Raw genomic sequence first — 25,065 nt, 5'->3', positions numbered from 1 at the left:
CGCCAAAATGGCCGCCGCCGAGGGCTTCCCCAGCCGGGTCACCGAGCCCCGCGCGCATGCGCCACGACCCCGTCCGCCGCCACCACCTCCTCTGCCTCACGTCTTCGCCCTCTTTTCTCTATGTAGGCTTAATAGCCCCTACAAGGTAAGTTGAGAAATGAGAGCACTCTCCCGCTGGGAACTATTGGAGGAGTGCGCCTGCGCGGGGCGGGCGCGTGAGCGGGATGCTTACTAAGCTTGCCAGTCGCGTGCAGCTCAGCAGGTAGGTGAGCGCAGGAGCGCAGCAGCCCGGGGCTGGTGTCCTGCAGCCACTTAGCTGAGAGCGCGGCGGGACTTACTGTCAGAGTACGTCCCCCATGAGACATGGGTAGTACTGTACTGTGAATTGTTCAACAGGGGCAAAGGGAATGGTCTCTAGAGTGGCGCGAGGCAGATTTCTGGGCACCACTACAGAAATCCGAATACCTGCTGGCATAGTATTAGTCCGAAAATCCACAGTGGCAGTAATTGTATAGTCATCTAAACTTTTGTCACTTGTTTTACTTTGGTGGTTACATGGTGGTTGTTGTAACCCACGGGGGTTTCTTTATAAACAAAAATACTGTACATTTATTCTTATAAACAACTATACTGTACATTTATTTTGTTTGTGTCGACTTTAAGTACGTTTGGAAGCGGTTTGGAAATATTGTATCTAAAAAGCTGTGCCTTGTAACTTGGCTTTGTGTATCAGCCCATTAAAATCAAAATAGCCACAAGGGTTGTAATGTTGTTGACATCATCGCACTATGATTGAGATTCTTGAGTTGGACTAGATGGCTCTCAGGATCCCTTCTGTTTCTACAACTCTATGATTCTATGAAATAAATATCATTCATGATCTATACTCAAATTATATTTGTTTCTGCACTAAGTGCCAATTTTCATGTTCATCCAGGATATGCTACACAAATGAAAATGGCAAGCTTAATGTTAGGATTAAATTATGCTTAACACAAGGAGAACAAAGTCCCATAGAGCCCACTGCCCTGTTTCCGCCAGTAGCCAGCCCAGATGCTTCTGGGAAGTCCTGAAAACTTATGGTACATCAAAAGCTTTGAACACAAGGAACTGTGCTACTGTAAACACTTCTAGAATATTATTTAAGACATTATAATCAAGGATGAGGCATCAGTGGCCCTTCAGGTGTTACTGGGCTTCAACTCTGCCCACTAGTATGTTCAGTGGTCAGAGGTAATGGGTATTGTAGTTCAGCAACATATGGAGGTCCTCAGATTCCTCCTCTTATATTTTCTGAAAATATAGTAATGAGTTCTGCATCCTGGAGAAAAGTTGCAAGGACAAGGAAGGTCCATAGCTGTATACCTTTAGAGGTATAAAGACTTGAAGATTTTGTGTAGCTGTCGATGTTAAAAGCCATTTGATGTTTAATCCCCTTTTGAAGCCATCTTCACATCCTGTGGCAGTGAATTCCATAACTTAATTATGTGTTGCTGTACACTTCTTTTCTCTCTCACCTCTGTCTGCTTACTTCCTCTTTTGTCATCCCTGCAAGAACCAAGTTCTGCTTCCACACCTACACACGCTTCTTGGTGGACCTCTTGCAATGTTAAACTCAACGCACTGGAAGAACCAGTTTGTGATATTGCCTTCCTGCAACAATAGCAATGCCTCATTAGCCTTTGGCACATCATTGCAATTATTAAGAAACAGTAAATTGGTCTGAGGATGACAGACAATTTTCAGATTGCAAGGAACCGCCTTTTCATAGACATGAAACTTTGCATGTAACGCTGACAAATGGCTTTTCTGTCTTTGCTGTTTAATTAGAAATTAAGTGTGGCCAATGTTATTCAATGTAAGTCCTATTGTGGGGCTTTTTCCAAGGATAAATGTGCATATAATTACATGTAGCCTTGCAGCGCAACCCTGTGCATGTTCAGTCAGAGTTCCCACTGAGTTCAGTGGGGGCTTATTGCCAGGCACGTAATTGCCAGCATAAATAGCAATAGCACTCCAGGCAATTGGACTGTCTCAGACTGCAATCCTGTACGTGCTTACCTGAGAGTAAGTCCCACTGAACTCAATGGAACATAACACTTCTAAGTAGACCTGTATGGATTACACTCTTAAGGTATGAAGCACAACAGTAAGATCTAAGACAGTAATACTGAAAGTGGGCTGTTGAGTACCCTCATGTCAGTTGCAGTACTTTCCAAAACTTCAGACAGAAACATTCATCTTTCACGGGTTTCAGTGGAAATCTTGTATATTTGAGATATGGACTACTTGTCTGCATAGTCTACAGCACTTGTTCTGAAACAATCACCTATTAAAGTTCATAACCTATTGTACAATTTTGTCGAAATTCTCACAAGTGGCCGATTGGTACAGCCTTCCGGCTGTTAATTACAACATCCTACATAAGGAATGCCATGATAAAGGCAGAATAATATCTACTTTTATTTATGAAAATTCTAACGTTAGCATGCTGCTTCCGCAGTGTTCTAAAGTCACGGAAACACAAAACCACGGAGGTTTTTTTTATGCTCTACTATCTCCCCACAACTCTCATGACTGATTGATGTAAAGGCAGTTTCGTAGCTGCTGAGCCAGCGTCTGGCTTAATACTGTATGTTTATAGGGGAGAGCGTTCCGAAGCAGCCTCTACCTACGGCCATGTGACCAGGAGGGGGCGCCTTCCCTGCTTGAGTCCTCTCCTTCCGGATCAGTTAAGAAGCCCCGCCCCTAGCGCTGTTTGATTGGCGTGTTCGTACTGTCGCTCAGGGAACCTGCGTGGAGGAGGAGGAAGCAAAACAACATGGCGGCGCCCTTGCAGGTTGCGCGGAGGTTTTTGCGGTTATCTGGAAACCCGATCCGAGGTGAGTCACCGGGGCCCCAGTGGACCTCCCTCTCTTTTCCTAACCTGGGCGGGACAGAGGAATGAGCTATTTCCCCACCTGCCCTTCCTCAGACCACCCTCGTTGAACGAACGTGGGAGCGTTTCATCCGAGTCTCCTACGTGTAACCTTCAGGGTCTGCTGGTTTTTCCTGCCCCATCTGTTTCCCACTCTCCATTCTTTGCTGTGAGTTTGGATGGCCTGGGCCTTTCGTGCCCAAGCTGCTAGTGGCGCCCCATAGCGGCGGGCTAGAGCATCGCCTTGCAGCATCGGCGATAACGCTGTGCGGGAAGGAGAAGGGTTGCGGGGGCTGCTGAGGATGAGCTGAATGGACATCAGTTACCCTTTTCCTTCCGTAAACTTTCACACCCTGCCCAATTTTCCGTTTCTTACAAGCTCCCTGTAAGAAGCTTGTATGTTATTTATTTACTAGCTGGTTCAATGCACGTGTTGTTTCATTTACAGTGGTACCTCAGCTTACATACGCTTCAGGTTACATACGCTTCAGGTTGCAGACTCCGCAAACCCAGAAATATTGCCTCGGGTTAAGATCTTTGCTTCAGGATGAGAACAGAAATCGTGCTCCCGCGGTGCGGCGGCAGCAGGAGGCCCCATTGGCTAAAGTGGTGCTTCAGGTTAAGAACAGTTTCAGGATAAGTATGGACCTCCAGAACAAATTAAGTACTTAACCTGAGGTACCACTGTACTCCTATTCTTTTTTTTCTGACTCTCTAGAGTCTCTTTTGAAGAGTAGGACTGAAAACGATGTATGCCAGAGATCCTAGAGTAGTGGTTCCCAACCTTTTTTTTTTTTTTTGGCATGCCCCATCTAAGCATCTTTAGGCATCTCTTTCCCATATAATTCTTCTTATTCAAAAAGTGAACTCCTATTCACGTGGAGGAAGCCTAAAAGCCCATTAACTGTTTATAACTCAATTTGCCTCCCTGTGGGGCATGTGCCCCACGTTGGGAACCATGGTCCTAGAGAGTTGGCATAGGGCAGAGTGGGTAGAAGGTAGATTGGGATCTATTGGTAGATGTCTGGGTGACCTGCAGTATTTGACAAGGCTTTCTACCTGTCAACTGTCTTAAAAATAGTAATAGCAAAACACTTTTTGCATCTAAACTAGACTGCTAAAATTAAGGCGGCTAACCAGGAGCAGACTTCTGTGTGAAAGGACTCTTAGCTCAGTTTAGTCTCTTACTGAAAACAAATTCCTAACCTCGGAATGTGATCAAGTGGCACCCTTTTGTAACTCTATAGATACATCATTTGATTCTGGCTGTATCTGGGTTCCATTAAACAAAGAAAGTGTATCTGACCTGTCTGAAATCTGCTGGTCCCTGAAGTAACTATTGATACAGCAGTAGCAGAGGCTGTTGGGAGTGTAGTCCAAAACAGCTGGAGAGCACCAGGTTGGAGAAGGCTGGGCTAGATGGTCTGATGCTAAAAAGCAGTTCTTGTGTGTTGCATTTGCATGTGCTATTTCTTCGTATCAAAATGAACTCAGTTCTTTACCTCTCCTCTCGGATAATTAGACAGCCATTAAAAAATACAATAAACTATCTTAGTCACATCTTCCCTGCACCTGCTCCCAAATACCATGGACTGTTTTTACTCTCATCTTCTCTAATCCTCTCCATGGATGTTTCTTCTTCCTTGCCATGTTTACTTTTCCTCTAGATTATGATTTGAGTGACTGAAACAAAGCATGTATTGGTGCTTTGTCTATAAAAGAACTTAAAGCTTTTAAAAAAACCTTTTCAGGGTTTGGGTGAATTAAGTGGGAACAAAATAGCATAATACAGCAGTACCTCGGGTTAAGTACTTAATTCGTTCCGGAGGTCCGTTCTTAACCTGAAACTGTTCTTAACCTGAAGCACCACTTTAGCTAATGGGGCCTCCTGCTGCTGCTGCACCGCCGGAGCACGATTTCTGTTCTCATCCTGAAGGTACTATTTCTGCATTAGTAGAGTCTGCAACCTGAAGCATATGTAACCTGAAGCGCATGTAACCTGAAGCGTATGTAACCCGAGGTACCGCTGTACTGAAACTGTAAGAATAGCAGTAGATTGGTTTTGAAAACATAGCCTAGGTTAGAACGAAAAATTTTTTTTGCAATCAAGCCACAATGAAGGAGTCAAAAAGAACAGTGACTTGGTCTATATTGACTGAAACAGAGACATTAGGGAACATCTAGAGTTGTCTCCTGAAATACTGAATATTAAAATATCAGCGCTTAATACTGTCTCTTTCGTTTGCCCTGATATTGCTAAAAGAACCCTTTCCTATTATCTGTTCCATCCCCATTAGACAAAGTCCATTCTAAAAACCCTGTTATGTATTCTTCCCTTTAACACAAAATGTTACCACATTGATGTGCTATTCTTTACAAATATTAATTCATATAGTAACTGCTATGTCAATTTATCACATGGAATGAACATTTCCAATTTGTACAGTTTCTGCCACTGTTCTTATAAGTCAAGGTGATCAATGACTGACTGAAGAATTATTCCAACAGAATGCAGTGAAAGCCCCTTTTCATAAGTAAACTGCTCGCTCTCTCCTCCAAAATTTCGTCTCAGAACTAACATGTTTCTAAACTCCTTTATTTCAGAACCATCTCGTTCTGCGTTCAGGGCACAGCCTGATGATATAAACAGACCGAACTGGGTTAAAGTTGGCCTGAGTTTTGGTGCCTCAATAGCAATATGGGTGCTGGTAAGAATTACACTGTGGATGTGATTAGCAGTGTTTTCAAAGTAACTCTTCCTTAGTCAGTTACTTTTGTCAATAAAGGAAATGTGATAATACGTTATGCTTAGTTTGGGTCAACTAATTACTAATCATTTGAAAAATTACAGTTCCACATTCAAGGCACGTTGTTGATTGGCTTGGTTTGCACATATACCAAGTCATTGTTTGTTTAACAAATCACAAGTTAACCACAAGTTGTTCCATGAATTATCAGTCAAACCATTACTTTTTGCTTCTAAAGTTTGGTTTGTTTTCCAGCTATTCTTGTTTGGTGAGTGGCCAGGCAAACCATAGTGCTGAAATCTCAAGCCATAATTAAAACAAGATGAGTGTTATAAACCAATAAATCATGTCTTCAGATCTTGTTTTCTTGGCAAACTGTAGTTAAACCTGGGCAAGGTTTGCACAGTAATCATAAGTCATAGTTTAATAAAGTGTGGTTTAGCTTTATGATGTGCAAATTAGACCACTGTAAGTGTTTATATGAGTGGAAATGCATTATTTAGCAGCATTTCAAAGTATAAGAATGAGTAAACTGTTCTTGCTACAGCTTTACAAACTGGAAACTAAAATTTACACCCACTCTGTTCCCACTCAGCCTCCAGAAGGTTCCCCACAAAGGAATGTATTCTTCCAGCTGAAAAAGGTTGCCTACCCCTGCAATAATAAATATTTAATTTTGAATGTATAATTGATCAAATGGTTTCAGATCAGCCCTTAACACTGATCACTTAATGCCTGTCCACCCTAAAATAATCATTTTGACTCTGCGTGTCTCATGCTCTTAAACCATGTGTATTTATTTTTTAGCTCCTAAAGCAGCATAATGAACATCAAGCAGAATATGAAAGGCGAAAAGCAGAGAGAGGTTCATAATGGAGGTGCTAAAATTATGGTGAGATCTGAATAAAGCTATAAACCTCACTTTTTTCTGGAAATGGTTGCTCTTGTTTATATAATAATTCAACTTGTAAGATTGTTGCCAGTAATGAACAGCAGAGATAACAAATGTTGCAGCTTTGTCATTAATACTCTATTGCTGTTTTCTTCAGTTTTTTAATGTCCTAGTTGACTCGTTTCTTTAAAAGTATTACATTTCTGCTATATTTCAAAATAAGTGCCTTGGTCTGCTTATTGTGTTGCTGTTTTTAAGTTAAGTGATAAGTGATCTGTCCAAGTTACTTCTTATGGTGCCAACTAATTGCTGACTTCCCCATCTGCCCTGCACTCTTCAGTTCCACATCCAAGACTTTGTCCCTACCGTAAAATATAATGACAGCATTCCAACATAATGGTAAACCATGCTAATGGTTTATAATTATGAAAATGAGCCTAGGCAAGCCTCAGGCTCCTCTACTCTTCCTTTTACCCTTCTTTGTCATGTGAGATGGAGGCATTTGAAAGCTTTCACTTCTGATTTTGTTTAACCATGGCTTAGTGACGTGTCTAAACCATGGCAAATTGTGGTTAGTTGAAGCAGACCAGTTTTAAACCATGGGGTATGAACCTGGCTTGATTCAATTAACCAGAGTTAAGATTAACCATGTTTCAGGATTTTCTAACCTATGATTAGTCAAAATTATAAGTCGAAGCTAGATTTTGCCAACTGTGCCTGTGGGAGAACACATGAGCCTGAGGCTCACCTGGGCTCATTCTTACAATAAAAAGCAATTGTGTATCATCATATCCAAATGTAGGCTACATTATATTCTCAATTGTTGCTCCGAGCTCCTGTTCCCTATTGTTTTAAATAACAGGACAGTAGGAGAAGACAGAAAGTGAGTCTCTTCTGCGTTGTATTATTAGCAGCCATGCAGCTGCTAATTATAGATGTGTAAATATGTATTCTTGGCCTTGTCTTCTGTCATCTCCCACTAAAGAGCAGAAAGCAGGACAGCTATGATGATTGCTGCACCTTTGGGAGATGCAAATGATTGATTTTGTGATACGGTTTGCATTCTGCAAATTCTCAAACACACTGCTATTTTCATTAAAGATTGCCTACTGGACATTCACATAGCGCTGTCCCTGTGCTGTACTCTGCTGACAGCATGGAATGGATGGAGGCATAGCATGCTGCTCAGTTCAGCATTACACTGTTTCTATAGCAAACTCATTAATCCTGGTATTTTGTCCATTGTTTCCCTATTAGTATGTTCCTGGCTTTTAAACTGAAGTAATCACATTCTACTTTAGCAGCTTGCGATTATTTAACAAACTAAATACGGTATTGATTAAAATACTGTTTATCTGATTAACTATCATCAGTCACTTAGTCACATTAGGCACTTAGTTATTATTTTTCTGTGACAAAAGAGACAGACCAAGAGTACAAAGAGTACTCAGGCAGGGTTAGGCAATCACTTTCCCCATTGTTAATTTTGCATCAAAATCCGTAAGACTGTCATGTTTCCTGACTTTGAAAATACCCTGTGGGCCATGTAAAGACTGCACCTGTACAGTCTTATAGTATGGCTTAATTACCTCCTCTCTTTTCTAGGTTGAAGATGGTCTCCATAGAAACTGTTACAGCCAATGCGTAGTCTACAAGGATATTTTTGTGTTAGTAGATAACCCATTGGTTGTTGGATTAACTCCAAACTAATTCTAATTTTCCTGAAATAACGCAAAGAAAGCATGGAAGGTGGTTGAAATCTCTATGCTTCACATGGTTGCTTCTAAAGGCTATAAATAAAATATATTCAATCAGAAAAAAAGTTGCTGTCCCTATTTTGTATAGAAAAATAACATATGACAGTGCAATCTTGTATGTTGAACTCAGTAGGACTTTGTCTCACAGGTATGTAGAATTGCAACATAATTTACTGACTTCAGTTGTGCATATTAGCATTTGTGTTCCTTCTCAGCATTTTTTGTTCATTAACAGCAACCCTAATTATATTTACTATCAAAACTTTGAGGCTACTGCCACTGTAGCTATGGCTTAATTGCAGATCATATGAGAAGATGCTGCTGCTGTGTTTACATTGTTTACTTGGAGTAACAGTGCAGTAATAAAGAGCATAAGGAGAATATATGGGATATATTGGAATTTGGTTCAACTCTTCAGCTTCGTATTATTTAACAGTTTCCCTGTTCATTTCTTGTCAACCGCAGCGGGACTCCTCTGTTCCTCTTTTTAAAAATGCATAAGAATCTTATGAGGGTATTCCTAAATATTTCCTCAACATGTAATACTTTCACAGCAAGTGGATGATTCATTTCCCTTATGGATCATCCACACTACTCTTTAATATTCTCAAGAGTTGTTTGTAGAATTAGAGTGGATTCTTGAATTAAGTTATATTTCAAGGTTGATTCACCTACAGCACATTTCTGCATCTCTTCTTTTCAAGCTGAAGATAATTGGCTGTGTCACACTATTATATTTTCAAAGACTGCAAGGCAAACTGGCATCGTAATTTAAAATAAATTGGCTAGAAGAAGAAGAGAAGTTTGGATTTGATATCCCGCCTTTCACTCCCCTTCAGGAGTCTCAAAGCGGCTAACATTCTCCTTTCCCTTCCTCCCCCACAACAAACACTCTTTGAGGTGAGTGGGGCTGAGAGACTTCGAAGAAGAAGTGTGACTGGCCCAAGGTCACCCAGCAGCTGCATGTGGAGGAGCGGAGACGTGAACCCGGTTCCCCAGATTATGAGACTACCGCTCTTAACCACTACACCACACTGGCTCTCACTTGTTTCACTTGTGTATTTCCAAATTTATTTAACAGCCCTTCCTAACGAGATGCTTCCTTTTCTTTATTTGTCCTTTGTTTAGGTTATTTTTAAAAATATTTTGCTTCCCATTGATCCCAAGGGGAGAGAAAATAAGTATTCCAGCTCTAGGGTAGGAATACTTTCCCACTCCCTCTGTTCTGAAGGCATGTCAGTTCTAGCAGACGGGGATCCACAGCATTCTGTGTCCACCAGAACCTCCCCAGAGACCATAAGATTGCAGCCTTAGTCATGCCATCCTGTAGAAGCTATGCAAAACAATCTTATGCATGTTTATGCAAAATTAAATCCTTCTCAGTTAATTGAGGCCCAGATTACCATACATAGGATGGCAACTGAATGCAAGCACTCAATACTTTTAAGAATCTATTTTGATTCATTTGAAGGTTTCCTAGAAGGTTTATAGGCACATGTTATTTTACAGGCATTTAGCAGAATTTTTTGCAATGTTTTTTGTTCTCATCCCATTTCCTACTTCTTGTAGTATGACTGTTCAAATTCTATATTTTTGAGTGTGAAAAAATCATAAATAAGAGATGCTTTCATATATTAAAGTAAAAGAATTTTTATAAATGATAATAATAAATTATTTATTTATACTCATTTTCCCACTGATGGGACTTGAGGCTACTTAGATAAAAATAATAGCCACTTAAAACAGATAAAACAACTAGCCTCTGAAGAAGTGGAGGGAACGAAAGCCAACTAAATAAAAAATGACATTATGTGAAATGTGTTTCTTTTATAGCTCATCTGGAAACTGGATAAGTGGTTGTGGGTTCTACACTGGCCATTCTACTGACTGGCAACAACAGAACACATTCAAGCCTAATTTCAGTGGGGGAAGGGGTCCAGGAAAGCTGCTGCAGGCAGACATGCGTACCTGGGGAAGTTGGCTTGGAACTTAAGGCCAAGCACATAAGGGGCGTTTCATAGTATCATCTCCTCCAACCCACTGCAATGCAGGGATATTTTGCCCAACCCCAGGGCTTGAATCCATGACCCTGAGATAAAGAATCTCATTTACTATGAAATTCTGCTATAAGCCACTGCCATTTTAAAACAGAACAGAGGTACTTTGGTCACACAGAGGACTTTGCAGCAAGGTTGCAAGCTTCCCCCTATTTTTAGTGACAAGAAAAGTGGTATACTGTATTAGCCTGGCCCACTCTTGTAATGCCAAGATGGGGGAGCAGCTCTAATTCTCATTCAGGGGTGATGAAAACATGGTGCTCGGAGACGCTACTGTTTATTAATCCTTTACATTACAACACGCAGCTTTGCAAATGGGTTAGAGCTTGGTCCTGCCTCAATTTAACCTATATTACCATGATCCTAGCTAAACAGCACTTGCCTGTCTTGCCAGTTTATTGAGGTGCCAATATTGGTGTGTGAGCGCCTGCAGCTACTTCCTTGTAATAAGGGGAAGAAATTCTGGGGCTGCACCTTCGTTCAGGCAAAAAGAGCCCCTTTTCCAGCCAGTTTGGGGGTGGGCGTGGGAAACCGCACTTACCCATCCGTCTTAAATGTCCCCCAAGTTACATACAAAACACAGCTAAGCTCCAATTCTGCAAATAGTGTAAAGTCAATGGCGTCCTGGCGTTTGGAAGCACGGGGTGTGTGCGTTCCGTCGGGCAAAAGCCTCCTGCAGCAGACACATTCCAGCACCTCCCACTTTCCCAGTTCTGCAGGCCCTTCTTGTCGTCCTAGTCGAGGCTGTTCCGCTGAAGGTGAGGGGGCAGCGGGGAAGGCTCCCGCCCCCTCGCAGGTCCCCACCGCCCTGGGGGCCAGGCCAGCACGGAAAGGCTACCGCTTTGAAGCGAGCCGCAGGGCAAGCTGAGCGCACGCACGCAGGCAGGCAGGCAGGGCGGAGCCGCGCGCGCTTGGATTGGCCGAAGTTTCGCCTTTCGTCGCCGCCTCGCTCTTCCCCGTCTCTCCCGCGTCTCCGCCTGTCACTCTTGTCCGAACAGGAGAAGCTCTCCAGGCAAGCCTTGCGCGGCAGCCCACTCTGCGCTGCTGCTGCTGCTGCCGCCACCACCACTACCACCACCACCATGCACCTCTGCAGCTTCGCGTGGCGCCCTCTGGCCCGCCGCCTCACGCAAGGGGCTGCCCCCTTCGTCCGCGGACACGGTGAGTTTGGGGAGGGGGAAAGGGGGCGGAGGGGTCGCGCGCGTGGCTGCGCCGTCGAAAAAGCCCCCCCCCCCCGAGGCACGCCAAGGCGAGGAGCGGGGGCTGGTGACGAGCTGCGTGGCTCTGCTGGGCGAGGAGGGCGCGCAGAGGTTGAGGGCGCCGGTATTTGCGTTGGCTGCCTGGGAAAGGAGACCCGAAGGTCACGGCGCTGAGGCAATGGAGGGGAGCCGAGAGGACGCGGCTCCTGGCGCTCAGGAGAGCCGCTTCGCGTTCGCCCAGCCCCTCGGCGCCGGCGAGACCCAGGAGGCTCTTAAGCCCGGGGTGGGGGAAAAAGAAAGCCACCAGAGCCTCTTGTGTTTTACTGTTTCCCCTCCGAAGTTATTTGGACTAGTGGAGAACAGGGTGGGACTGTTTACCGGAGGGGAAAAGATGACAACCAGAATCACTCCCCCCACCCCTGGCCAGTGTGTAAGCAGCTGACAGAAATTCAGGCTGAAGGGAGAGAAAACGGCGCAGGGTGTTGGGGAGGGAGAGTCCGAAAAAAAAAATTAATAAAGGGCTGGTGCTTTCCCTTCTTTTTGGGCATGTGAATGTGGCTGAGGTAGCACAGACTGGCGAGAACTTGCTGATTCTGCTCCTAAAATAATCCGTCCTCTATCTGCACAGTCTACGTTCTTATCCGCGAGGATCGATCTGGGCCTTTCTAGGTTAGAAAGATGGATCCTGCTAGTTAAGCACTGTACACTGGTTAAAATAGCCCATATCTATGTCTAGTAGTCTGTTTTGCCCTCAGGGGATGGATTCGGATTAGCTGTGCTGCAGGTGAGGTAGCCACACTGCTCTTTAATGCCGAGGGTGTCAGTGGGACAGATGACTGTGTTTGAGGATATTTTGTCCAAGCAGTATGATTTCTTCCCTGAAAGTTTTGTAAATTGGCAAGAGTCAGATTGGTGCTTCCATTGTTTGTTTATTAGGTTTGACAAGCATATACTTAAAATGCTATACACATGTTAAGAAATGGCCTGGGCAGTGGGATAGGGGAAGGTTGTAGCCCCATTACTGACATCAAATAGGAGTGTATGGCCATATTCCACATGACTGTGCATTTTTCCTAGTTATATAATAGTGTGACTTGTGTAATGTAGGAATGCAGTAGCAGAAGTTCTGTCTTGAAAGAAGATGCCACAATTCTCCCAAAACCATGTAGTTTACATCTGCATCATATATTGATTGAAAAAACACTACAGGAGTGCTTATATGGGGCATTGCGGTACGGACTGTGTGATGAGGCCCTCAGGTATCTTACATTATTAATTCCAAGACAAGATGGTTAGACTAGAGAAACTCTTTGGAGCAAGGGAGAAAAATCCATGTCCATCCTTTTAAAAACATTTGCGTTATCATAGAATAATAGAATTGGAAGAGAACCTGAGGATCATCTAATTCAACCCTCTGCGACATAGGAATATGCAGCTATCCCATACGGGGATCAAACCTGCAACCTTGGTGTTCTCAGCACCATGCTCTAACCAACTGATTTATCATGCCCCATTCAAAAAACAAATGAACACCTGGCTTAAACTTCATTCTGGTCAGCATATTCAAGTCCACATTAAGAATGTCTTAAAATTATATTTCCACTTTGTATTACCTGGTTACTCTGTGCCATTCATCAGGTGCAGAATCTTTTCCTGGGATTCACCTTCTTATGTGAAAGGGCACCATGTTGTTGTTATGGGGAAAGACTAGCTCAGTGGTAGAGTACATGTTTTGCATGCTGAAGACCTCAGTGTCTCCAGGTAGGATTAGGAAAGGCTCTGGACAGCGTTAACAACTGCTTCTCCTGTTAATAGGTCGGTTTGATCTATTACCAATAACTTATGAAAATGCTAAGTGCAACAGTGGATTTGTATGATCGAAAGAACTATTGATCCTGTCTTTATCTTACATTATGAGATTTGTAGCTGATACATTTCTTTAAAAAGATTTCTAGATTATCTCAATTACAGCATGTTGAGCTTACTGTTTTGTTTTGTGTTTTTAGTATTATCACTAATATTATAGCTTTCGTTTTTGAAGCACCTTTCCGCCAGATGTCATCTGGAAGCGTTCCTGGATCTTCTGGGGAGAACTTTATTTATTATCTGCTCGTTGCTGGTGCTGCTGCAGCAGGAGGTTTTTTAGTGAGTGCTTTCTTTACACATCTGTTTACACTGTCCAAAAACTCTCAATCTTCTCAACAGGATAGAGAAATGATAATGTAGTCAAACCAAAATTTAAGTTGGAACTTTGCTTACAATGTTTTCTGGTAGCAAGCTGCTGACTTTGAGACCAAAATCCTATACATACCTGCTTACCTAGAAATAATCCCCATTGAACTAATGGGATTTGGGTAGACGTGCATTGGGTTGTGTTGCAAAAGTCAAGTGTTTAATCCAACATTTTACGGCAGAGGTGGGAATTTACAGCCTTCCAGATATTGCTGAACTATAACTCCCATCATACCTGATCACTGACCATGATGGCTGGAATTGATGGGAACTGGAGTTCAACAATAAATGGGGAGAGGCAACAAGTCGCTCACCTCTTATTTTATGGATTAAATTTATGTCTAAATTTGAAGGGAAAAAATAAGTAATGATTGTGAGAGTGCTCCATTCCAAAATAACTTTTTGATGATAAACCACTAAAGCTGGAGTCTTAACTGGGGTTGGGTGACTTGTTTCTGCTTATTGCTATAATACAGTAATATTAATGCACATTTTCCTGTCAAAGCAGACTGCAAAACTAGATTTACCCAGAAAGAAAATACTAGAACTACAGGCCAAGGCTATGCACATTTACTAGAAGTAAATCCTTCTTGTATGACAACTTAAAGTTAATATTAGACATATCCTAAATGTCAAGGTGATTATACACAGCAATAGATGGGTTTTAGGATAGTTTTCCAATAAAAGTTTTCTTGGAAATTGGAAGCAAATGTCAGTGGCAGTTCTAGTATAGTCTTCGTGTCAAAGATGGGCATTAGAAATAATAATAATTGTAAAGTTTGTTTGATCAATATGATGAATTCAAAGAGCCTGCAGTCTCAAGTATGTATGTTGGTGCTGGGGACAGTTATGCTCCCCAGTCCCATGCAGCTATTTAACTTAAGATTGTATCATCCATAGCTATGGATTGTGTAACAAAACAAACCTACATAACAATATCATGGGGGAAAGGCTGCATGAACTCATTGTCATGTATAGTTTGATGCTTACACTGATTGTTCCTACTGACTGATTCTACCTGTTCTACCTTCTCAATATGTAAATGTAGTAAATGGACATCAAAACATTCTTCCAACCAAAGGAAATGAGCTTTGTACTACTTCCCACAACTCAGGAATGCAATATTTTAATATTTAAACACACACACACACACACACACACACACAGAGAGAGAGAGAGAGAGAGAGAGAGAGAGAGAGAGAGAGAGAGAGAATATGTTATTCATCTCTTCTAACTAGTACCTAGGAGATTAACCAGCTGAATCGAGCATTCAGTTGTCTTTGTCTAATCTTCATTAGTTGCTACACATTTCGGCTTTGATTTTCAGAACTTGGAAATGATATCAATAGAGCTTATTTCTAAGTAATATACGTTTGAATAGTAGTGCTTGTTTAACTATTGTTTATTGCTGTCATAAGTTTTATTACAAAAATAACACTAGTCGTCAAAATGTTATCATAAACGTTGGCTAAATAAATAGTAGAAGATATGCCATAAAACTTTTTGTAAGGTTATACTATAACATTTCTACCTGTTTAAGCAAACAGAAAATAAAATACAAAAACAGTCTTACATTGCCTTAACCTTACCTTTAATGTAGTAACCATGGCTTAGTGAAAATGTGCAAGCTTTCGGAGAGGAGATCCTCGCCCATCATTCTGCTGTTGTGCTGCACTTGTTGTAAGCCAAAAATGGCTTATCTTCTGAGTTACGCCAATAAAACTCAGAGACAAGAGGAGTTAGACTCAGTTTAGTATGCCATGAGCTCAGGTCCGTGGGTTAGCTGGCTGTAGATTAACCATGAACTGAAAGCAAGGATTGTCCACTAGTTCATGGTTTGTCCACAGAGCTAACTCATGAGCCCAGGTTCAGGGGCATAGCCAGGGGGTGCGGTAGGTGCACCTCAGGTGTCGCCACTGAGGGGGGTGACAAAATGGCAGGCGGCACTCACTGTGGGGTCTGCAGTGCACCCGAGCCACACGTCTCTGGCGCCCACAGACTCCACGCTGTCTGCCCACTGCCTCCCCCCCCCCAGCTGTAGGGTGGCTGAGGCCCCGCGGCACACCCCCCCGTTCCTATGGGCGCCACGTGCCCCGTCCCTTCTCTATGGGTGCCATGTGCCTGTCCTGTCCCTATGGGTGCTGCCCATCCCATCCCTCCCTATGGGCACTGTGCCCCCCGTCCCACCCCCATGGGCAGTTCACCCCGCTCCTGGGTGTGCCGCCCCAGGTGCCCAAGAGGCCCCAGGCTCATATAACATACAAAACCATCGCTTAGCTGAGTGCAGCAGCAAAACAAGCAGCTGCTGCCTGAGAGCTTATACATTTTTGCTAAGCTATGGCTTGGCTTAGCGTGATATGCAAGCCAGGTCAATGTGTTGTCGCTCTTAATAGAACTTTGACTCTGACTCTAATTAATAGATCATTTCATCTGATTTTAATATTCTGAAGAGGGTTTTAATCAAACCTTAAATACTTTTATATAATCTTTATAAAGCTAGAACAGGGTGTTACAGGTTAATTTATATATTTTTATCTCTCATTTTAACCTATTAAAGGAAAATTATTAACATTCCTGTGTTTGTATACATATATTCATATACTGTATTTTGGTGATAGAGTTTATATGTTTTATTAGTCTTTATTTATGATCTGTGCTTGTTCTTATTTTATTCCTGGTTTGCAGTGGCTTCTGGCTATTACGTTTGATCGTTAATGTTTAATCTGACCCTCTTCATTAAAAAGGCTAGCCTATGTATAAAAATACTCACTGTGATCTCTATACATTTTACTCAACCCCCCCCCCCCCATTATCATGCAAATCCTGGAATTTGGGAGACCTTGGAAAGTGACTTTAATGCAGTGCAAGAAGCCAACTAGTAAAAAAAGGACACTTTATCTAGTAGAGAGGAGCAAATCAGAGTATGAGTTATTTGGAGACTGCCAAAAATTCATGCCAAAAATAAATATACGCACAACAGTGTTTCCATGTGCCTAAGAGCCCCTTTAGAAACTAGCCTTGGAGTAAGCACTAGAAAGATCTAAAAGTTGACATGCTGGATTATTTGTAGCACAGTGTTTTTGTTTTGCATTTATTGCATTTATGGAAAAGTTAGTAAAAGCTGAGAGTCTTACATGGAATATAAGAAAAACACATTCTTCATTGATTGGTGCAACTCTATTATATTTATAAGTACAAAGAAAGTGGTAGAAATCCACCTCCACATTATAATCTGGAGTGCTATTTAGTCATTTCCCCCACTTGTTCCTTGGTCAATTATGTCACAATTGTTTTTCCCCCAACTTGAACTTTATGAGAATAGTTTTGTATGGAATATTGGTTTGTTTTTTTCCTATCCCATGTTCTGACACTACAAGCATTCCCTAAATGGAAGTGGGTGGAGCTACAGATTATGCGGCATTTGGTTCATTTCCCCCCTTGATGATATGTATTATTTTTGCGAACTATAAAAATTAATAGGAAAAGCAAAGAACACTGTCTTGGCATATGGAGATAAGTGCAATTATTATTTTTAGGCCTACAGAACGGTTACTTCTGACAAATCCAGGTACAACGAACGTATCAGTGATATGCAGCAAAGAACTGTAGCAGAATGGAAACCAAAACCGTGGCCTCCTCAGTGTAAGTTGAGAATTTATGCATTTACAAATGATACTTCAATGTTAACTGTCTTAAGGGCATTTTGTTTTGTTTTTTAAAACAGCAAAGACAGGAGTAGGGGGGTGGAAATATAGAAGCTGCTAATCTGTTGAACTTTATGTTAGACTTTACATGACTATGTATCAGAGTTCTGTTTAATTTAATTATTTTTGACAGGACTACAATGGTTCTAATTTAATGGCTCCTAGGTCTAGAATATTATTGGTTGCAAGGTTTATATGCTACGTATGCATACATTGCTACTGTTACCATGGGCATAGCAAGGATTTATGTTAGGGGGGCGGACTTTATGTTGGGGGCCCCAAGAACTTCAGTTAGTTAAGTATTTTTATTGATTTACATGATTTGGGGGTGAGCAGCTGCCGCACTTGGCTACACCCATGATTGTTAGTTTGCTCAGATACATTTGATCATTTTGTTGCAAATAAAATGCAAAGACATTCCTGAAAGTGATTCAGTTCATGTAACACATAGTCTGGGATTGGGTTTTTTTTTTTTTTTTAAGGATTTCATTAGGCATCACAGAGAAAAAATATAAAGCGCTGAAGGTTGAACATTTAGTGAAAGATAACTAATTACAGAACTCATATAACTAAAATTACAAAAGTGGTTTTGTTTGAGATCATAATTCCAGTCAGTCAGCAGCTTGATGGCTCAGGAATTTCAGAAAACTCTGAATACAGTGGTGCCTCGCAAGACGAAATTAATCCGTTCCGCGAGTCTCTTCGTCTTGCGGTTTTTTCGTCTTGCGAAGCACGGCTATTAGCGGCTTTAAGAAAAAGGAAACAAACTCGCAAGACGTTTCATCTTGCGAAGCAAGCCCATAGGGAAATTCGTCTTGCGGAACGACTCAAAAAACGGAAAACCCTTTCGTCTAGCGAGTTTTTCGTCTTGCGGGGCACCACTGTATAGAGCTCAGCTAAGTCATTGATGGGGGAAATTCTATACACAAAACCCAGGGAATTGTTCTCTAGTACTGCTTATTATAACTAAATGAGCACTGCCAAATGGCTTCCTGAAATGACTGCTTTTATGTCTATAATTTGCTTAATATTTTAAATAAATGAAAATATTTCAGTATGAAATAACTAAGAAGGTATATAGATGGAACTCAGTTTGAACTGTGGCTTAACTCAGGAATGAACCGACATGTTTTCACTCATACAGTTCATACCAAAGGATCATTAAGATAGTGCTGCTGAGTATATAGAAATGTGAAATTCTATTAATTAATCTCACTGAATAGTCCACGAGTTAGGATCTGTTTCTTTGATGGAAGCTGTTTCATCTTAGGGATGAAGGAATGTTTAGAAGGCTGTGACCCTATACCCAGTTTCCTGAGAGTAAGCTCTACATAGGATGTATTTTTAAGTAGGCATGTATAGGGTTGCCTAGTAAGTTAATGTAATAGTATTTCCAACACAGTTAAATTCTAAACAGTTTGCTCCTGTGCATATTTATTCAGAAATAAGTTTTGTGTGTGTATAGTGAGACTTATTCCCAGGGAAGTACGCAAAGGATTGCTGCCTAAGATTGCAGTTACAGGGCTAGACATTACAAATAACTATCAGCTCAGCCACTGAACGCATCCTCAGACTACCTGGGCACTATCCACTGTTACATGAGCACGCTTCTTTTTCCTTTCCTTCTCTCTCCAGCCCCCTGTGAACCTCAAATCTTTTCTGAAGGGTCCCCAAAAACCCTCCAGGGAGTACCTGTTCCCGCAACTGTTTCTGTTCTCTGAAAAATGTGCACTGTTGGATCTCACCCAACACATGTAGTTGCTTTTCTTTCCCCTACCTAGATGCAATGAATGCAATCAAATTGCATTTACCTGACCTGGTTTTTGTCCCGCCCCCTTTTTTAACATTTATATTGAGTAATACGTTTGGGTTTTGAAAACCATTAATTCATACGTTACATGCTATTTTTCTCTCTTCTTGTCTTTCTGCCTTCTTTTCATGTGCCTTGTCATGAGAAGAATGCAAGGTATTAGATATTCTTCCTTCCCTGGCCCTTTATTGCCTTTCATAAATGACCTTTCCTCCATCTAAATTGTATGCTTAAATTATCTTTAACAAATGAAACATTCAGAAAAGCAAGCATTAGATTTCCCGCAAGTTTTTAAATATTGTGATGCCTTTCAAATTCACCTATGATTTGGAAAACCCATAACTTGTTCTATACTTTACTAAAAAAAATAGACAAAACCTCTAACCTCTCAGCAGAAGACTTTAGGCTACTTCACACGTAATATATTTTCAGCTGTACACCTATAATGTGTTAAGTGTACACTCAAAATTGTAAAATGTATGTGACAAACATGGGTATCACAGAAAAAATACTGCATGCCGAAGCTTCCTGTTAGGTGTGCACTCAAAGGCAAACCCATGATTTTTTGTCATGAAGCAGCTCTTTGACATTGAACTGAATGGGGAAATGTTAATAGAAATAACCTGCAAAATTCCAAAATGGTGTTTATAGTGTATGCTAACTTTCCAGTTTTTGCAATTTTCTGAGTGTGTTCATGCAGTTTCTTGTTCCAATTTCTGTTTCCTTCTCTTAATCTTGTTTCTGATCTCCTTTGCTGTATTAATCTTTCTTGCACTAGAAAGGTTGTATTTAAATCTTTCTAATTGTTCCTCTGCTTTTACACTTTCAGAATAAAATACAAAGGAAATCTTTCCAAAACCGAGGAATTAATTTTTTTAAGGACAGTCCATCGTTGTATACTTCGCAGCCAAACTTGAGAAAACCATCTTATAGAACTCCATTTTTGTGAGAATACTCCCCAATAATTATATCTTTTCAAGGCCAAGACACAACTTAAATACATCCTATAGAAGATAACTTGGCACTCTTAAGACACTGGCTGTTTTGAATTAATACACTTGTAATTGACTGTCCAATAAAGGGTCCTGAACACTTATCTTGCTTGTCAATCTGTGTTTTGTGTGAACAGGTTAGTTTTCTAGAAATTTGTTATATCCCATAGAGAGACACAGTTGGGTAGTATGGTCTCTGTTTTAGCAGGAAAAAAATGAGTTGGATCTTTTAAAAAGTCAGTTTATTCAAGTCTTAAAAACACATTGCTATACCAGTACATAAGAGAATGATGTGACGTAAACCAAAAACTTAAAATAATTGTCCCTATTCATGTTACTATCAAAGTTAAATGAAATACCTACTTCTCAGTACAAACTTAGATAATATTTGGATGTTTTGATCACATCAAATAATTAATTATATTCTTTGTAGCCAATCATTATTAAACCTGACAGTGTCTCTCTCCCTTTGTTCACATACCTATCTTTGCATGTCATTGTCTGTTAATTTCTCCTCAGCTTTGTTTGCAGTTGGGCTGCTGTCTGTCAGCTAACAAAGCTTGTGGGTCACTGTTCTCATCTGTGTGGTGCTGTGCCTGTTCAATTACATCTTCATTTGCACGCCTTCTTACCTAGAATGTTACAATCCCAGTTTGAAAACATGTCCTCTGGTTTCTAGGCTGGGGCATGCATTTCTGTTTCAGTGGACTTCAGCATTTATTGAAAAAAGACGGATAATAATGGAATCGCAATTCATGAACAGGGGAAAGCTGGGCTCACAAATAGCACTTGTCTGATTCCTGCATTTTTGTCTTATTCCTGCATTTTGGTACTTTTGACGTTTGCAGCAGTTTAAACATTCACATCAAACCTACAATTTATTTCTTATTTCTATACCGCTTGCTTGTAAAAAAACAAAAACCCTCAAAGTGGTTGGCTCGCGGTCTACTTCAGAAGGAATGTGCAGAGCCGTTTCCTCCAGGTGAAAAGGACAGAGAATTCATTGCATTTCAGGACTTCAAGTATGACAGTACTGTTCCTGCATACACAAACTGCTCTTTCATCCAGGTGATAGTATAGTTTGACCTGTGGCCTGAGCAGATTTGTTTTTGTTGTTTCTTAATTTGCAGCTCTATAGCATGATGCTATGCTCCGCAGCAGCTTCTAAACATAGCAGCCTATTAAGGTTAATAGCAACCTATTAAGTTTGGCTTTAATAATATCATTGATATATTAAACATATAATATGAACATGAACTGAGCCTCTTTTCAATGGCATCCTTGCCATTTCCCTCCCAATGGCTGCAGTCTTTAACTGCTGTACATTTATAATTCTGTTATCGTAGCATGTTTCTGTTTGTTTTGTTATGTATTTCATAGTAATCCTTTGCTTCATGCTATATATTCTTTCCACATATTAACAAGGTAACAGGCTAACCTGTTTCACATCGCATGTTTGTGCTTCATGATTTCTCTTATGTTAAATGAAGCCTTAGAAAACGATGAAACAGAAGCAAACGAAACTACTGATGCAAGTGAAGAAGTAAAGGATGCAGTTGAAGAAGAGACTGCAGCAGTAACTACTGGTGAATCCGAAGTGCAAAATGAAAAGCACACAGAATCAGCAGAAGCACAGAGAGAAGACGAATCGCCTGTTGAGGAGGCATCCTCTGGTGTGCAAGAAGAGCAGGATGCTCCTTCCAGCTCAGAGGCAGCCCAAACGCAAGGTTAACATTACAAATGGAAATCTGTAGGCATTTTACCTTGTGTCACAGGAAGCACTGCTTTGCTCGCGTTAACATAGTATTCCACACGGAATAAACTTGTATTTTAAAACCTTAATTAAATTTTAATATAAATGAGATGTGATTTCAGCTGCAGTTTCCAACTTTAATTCATCCAACTTATTTTAGGTAGTTTGTTGCAAAATATTTCTGGAAGAAGGAGCCCTAATTTGCCATTTGTGGTAGAAGGCTCCTGGTTTTGTCCAGAAGAAATAGCTGAACATGCCTAGAGAGTGTGTTATAAATAGAATTGAGTGCAGTTCAGTGTGCTCTTTCCCTCCTAAATGCACAAGCTGTAAGATGCGTAGAGAGGCATTTTGGCCCATTAGAAATATATTTACTATTACAAAATCTTGTGTGGTTTTCTTCTGCTGCCAAATCCATTTCCTTTCTGAATATTTTTTTTTTAAAAAACCAACAACATTATTATTATTTTTGGCGTATTTCCAAAAAAATCCATTATTTGGAGCGTTGTATTCAATGCTTCTCTCACTCAGAGTAGATACTTTGAAACGAATGAACCCAAGTTAAACATGTCCATTAACATCAATGTTTCTACTCTGAGTAGAGACAAGCAGAGAATACCACCTATAATTTTGACTGCTTTTCAGCCTTCATTATGCAAAGAATGAGAATGTGATTTCTGATTAGCCCTAAAAACAATGACCAAATAAGACCATTCCAAAATAATTTTGATGGCTGCAATCCAGGAAGTGAGTAACATGAACGCATTCTAGGCTCTGTTTCATTGCTGGCCATGGAAATATATTTACTTGCAACTCTTTGTCTTATGTAGTGGACAGTGGAACCTGACACTGCTCAGCATTCTCTTAATCACAGATAATGCCTTCAGTATTAAACTGGTAAAAACTAGATGAATAAAACATAGGCCTTTATTAGGAACGGCTCTATAGTACCAGCACACCCCTTAGTCATCTGATTTGTATCCATCATTAAGTAATTTGTAACGTGAGTTCAGTTTTGTCATTGCTGGTGATGCTGCAGTTAAAAAGACCTGATCTTAAATAATTTATAAAAGCAAGTCTTATTTGGACAAGTCACTCTTGCCAGAGGGAAGGGGGTGGGGAGGTGATTTTTGCAAATACCCAAAGCACTCTGTACCGAGTCCCAAAATCTGTTTTGGAGGTTTTTAGGGGTCCTCTGGAAGGGTATGGAAATTGGCTTGGGAGACCGCAGAAAGAATTGGAATGGGTGGAGCTTAGAGGAGAAGGATTTAAATCCCCACTTGGCTATGAAGCACACTGGGTGACCTTGGGCCAGCTACTGCCTCTCAGCCTAACCTACTTCACAGGGTGATTGTTGGGGGGATTAAATGGGGAGGGGGAGAACCATGTATGCCACCTAGAGCGCCTTGGAGAAAAGGGTGGGATACAAATGCAATACATAAATTACATTTTTTATTTAAAAAAAAACCACCACAACCTTCCTGTGGTAGAAATTCCCAATCAAACTTCCAATTCTGTTTGGGACTTTTTACATTCTTGCAACATAACTGTCCCATTTTATGTAAATAACTGCATTATATTTATCTAGCTAGCTTAGTTTTGTTTATCAATAACTAACTGGGATGTCAAGTTTTCCACAGCCATGAAGCTTGAAATGCTGTGAACGGGGCAAGCCAGCTGAACTCCAGACCTTATAGATGGAAATAATTGTCTGCTACTGTATTGCGGCTTTCCCCTGGCTTCACGAGAATGCCGATTTGGCTTCCCAGAAATAGCTCTGTGTGCATAATGTGCACACACTGCTATTTCCGATGCTGAAGAGAATGGGATAAAAACACTGACATAATGAGATGCAATAAAATTAAATATAAGCAATACAAGTGAAAAACACAAGCAGAGTTGGAGAAATTCCAGTTTTAATGTGTAAAAGTACTCAAGTTGGCACAATAAACTTAAATTAATTTTGTTTTTTAACATAGGTGATTTCCATTACTGTATCTCCAAATGGAACTGCTAAATTCATTTAAGAACATTAGGAGATCAGATAGAAATATAGCTGCTTTATTTCAGCTGAAAAATAAAGGGGTTCTCAAATTTTCCTTACAACACTTCAACTTTTGAGGGGGAAGCACCTTTCCCCACACATACAGTTGGAACAACAATTAGTAAGCACAGTCGTAATGTAGTATTGCACTGAAATATTTTGTATTAACAGAATTGAAGATCTGAATTCCTAATTACGATCATTTTCACATGGAATAATGATACAGGGAAAGTGTCTTGCCTACCTCTTAATAAAGGATGTTGTTTTACAATTTTGTTTGCATTCTTGTGAAACCTGTAGTGCTTCCTTGAATTATGTTGATGTCTATTATGTTTCTACAGATTCCAGTATCTGCTAAAAATGAACTATTTTTGTAACAGGATAATATTTAGTATGGTGTCACACAGTGAAAGGGTGCAGTTCTATAAATGTATGCATATGGGTACCTGAGGAAACTTTGCAGTATCTATTGCAGTCTTCTACACAGCTTTAATAGGCTAACCGTTTTCAGTTTGAAATTGGCTTGCCTGTTGAATAGTGTAGAAATTGCAGATACCTCTGCTACAAGCATGGTTCTGACCCAAGTCTAGCATCAGAGGTTGTCAGAACTGGGCATCTGTTGGACTCATGTGACACCATGTAACAACCTGCCATTCACAAAGTTGTTTTTTTTAAATAATAGTTGAGTTTTTATAATTGATGCTATTATCAAGTTTGTCTAACAGCAAACTGCAACGAAAGTACCCCGAGATTCACAAACCAACCTTGAGCTGTGATTTGTGGTCCCGATTTGTTGAGCTGAACAGTGTTAGTGAATTTTGTCCAGAAACAAAGTTTAGTCACAAGTCCAGTTTTCAATGCTTGTCTGTGTGTAATGTTTATGGGGTATGTGCAGATGACAACAAAACTTTAGAGCCTGCCATGGTACATTCTATTTAATATAAGCAGACAGTTTTGTAGAATT

The 25,065-nt window shown here is 40.7% G+C and overlaps 2 protein-coding genes across 3 annotated transcripts; both read left to right on the top strand.

Annotated features, from left to right (window-relative positions):
* Positions 1 to 41: 41 nt before the first annotated feature.
* NDUFC1 (NADH:ubiquinone oxidoreductase subunit C1) lies at positions 42 to 8,717 on the top strand. Of its 2 annotated transcripts, none has more exons than XM_028744338.2 (5): positions 42 to 145; positions 2,788 to 2,882; positions 5,522 to 5,625; positions 6,472 to 6,556; positions 8,162 to 8,717. In XM_028744338.2, the coding sequence occupies exons 1-4, from the start codon at positions 57 to 59 to the stop codon at positions 6,535 to 6,537; spliced, it is 354 nt and encodes a 117-aa protein (XP_028600171.1). In that variant the 5' UTR covers positions 42 to 56; the 3' UTR covers positions 6,538 to 6,556; positions 8,162 to 8,717. The 2 variants fall into 2 exon arrangements, with proteins under 2 accessions (XP_028600171.1, XP_077790174.1); XM_077934048.1 differs by lacking the exon at positions 42 to 145 and adding an exon at positions 210 to 262.
* A 2,411-nt stretch (positions 8,718 to 11,128) lies between these two features.
* MGARP (mitochondria localized glutamic acid rich protein) lies at positions 11,129 to 22,496 on the top strand. Its single transcript, XM_028743833.2, has 4 exons — positions 11,129 to 11,531; positions 13,611 to 13,714; positions 17,338 to 17,443; positions 21,798 to 22,496. Exons 1-4 carry the CDS (start codon positions 11,453 to 11,455, stop codon positions 22,037 to 22,039), a joined length of 531 nt encoding a protein of 176 aa, XP_028599666.2. The 5' UTR covers positions 11,129 to 11,452; the 3' UTR covers positions 22,040 to 22,496.
* Positions 22,497 to 25,065: the final 2,569 nt, after the last annotated feature.

The sequence above is a fragment of the Podarcis muralis genome, chromosome 9, assembly GCF_964188315.1.
Source record: "Podarcis muralis chromosome 9, rPodMur119.hap1.1, whole genome shotgun sequence".
Classification (NCBI taxonomy): Eukaryota; Metazoa; Chordata; class Lepidosauria; order Squamata; family Lacertidae; genus Podarcis; species Podarcis muralis.
The sequence above is the reverse complement of the archived record's forward strand: the minus strand, read 5'-3'. Positions and strand labels throughout refer to the sequence as shown.

Excerpts from the sequence above, each read along its gene's own strand:
- NDUFC1 (XM_028744338.2), top strand. The coding sequence starts at position 57 with ATGCGCCACGACCCCGTCCGCCGCCACCACCTCCTCTGCCTCACGTCT. Across the intron at positions 2,883-5,521 it reads ATCTGGAAACCCGATCCGAG|AACCATCTCGTTCTGCGTTC; the intron begins GTGAGTCACCGG and ends CCTTTATTTCAG. Across the intron at positions 5,626-6,471 it reads CAATAGCAATATGGGTGCTG|CTCCTAAAGCAGCATAATGA; the intron begins GTAAGAATTACA and ends TTTATTTTTTAG.
- MGARP (XM_028743833.2), top strand. The coding sequence starts at position 11,453 with ATGCACCTCTGCAGCTTCGCGTGGCGCCCTCTGGCCCGCCGCCTCACG. Across the intron at positions 13,715-17,337 it reads CTGCAGCAGGAGGTTTTTTA|GCCTACAGAACGGTTACTTC; the intron begins GTGAGTGCTTTC and ends TATTATTTTTAG. Across the intron at positions 17,444-21,797 it reads AAAACCGTGGCCTCCTCAGT|CCTTAGAAAACGATGAAACA; the intron begins GTAAGTTGAGAA and ends TGTTAAATGAAG.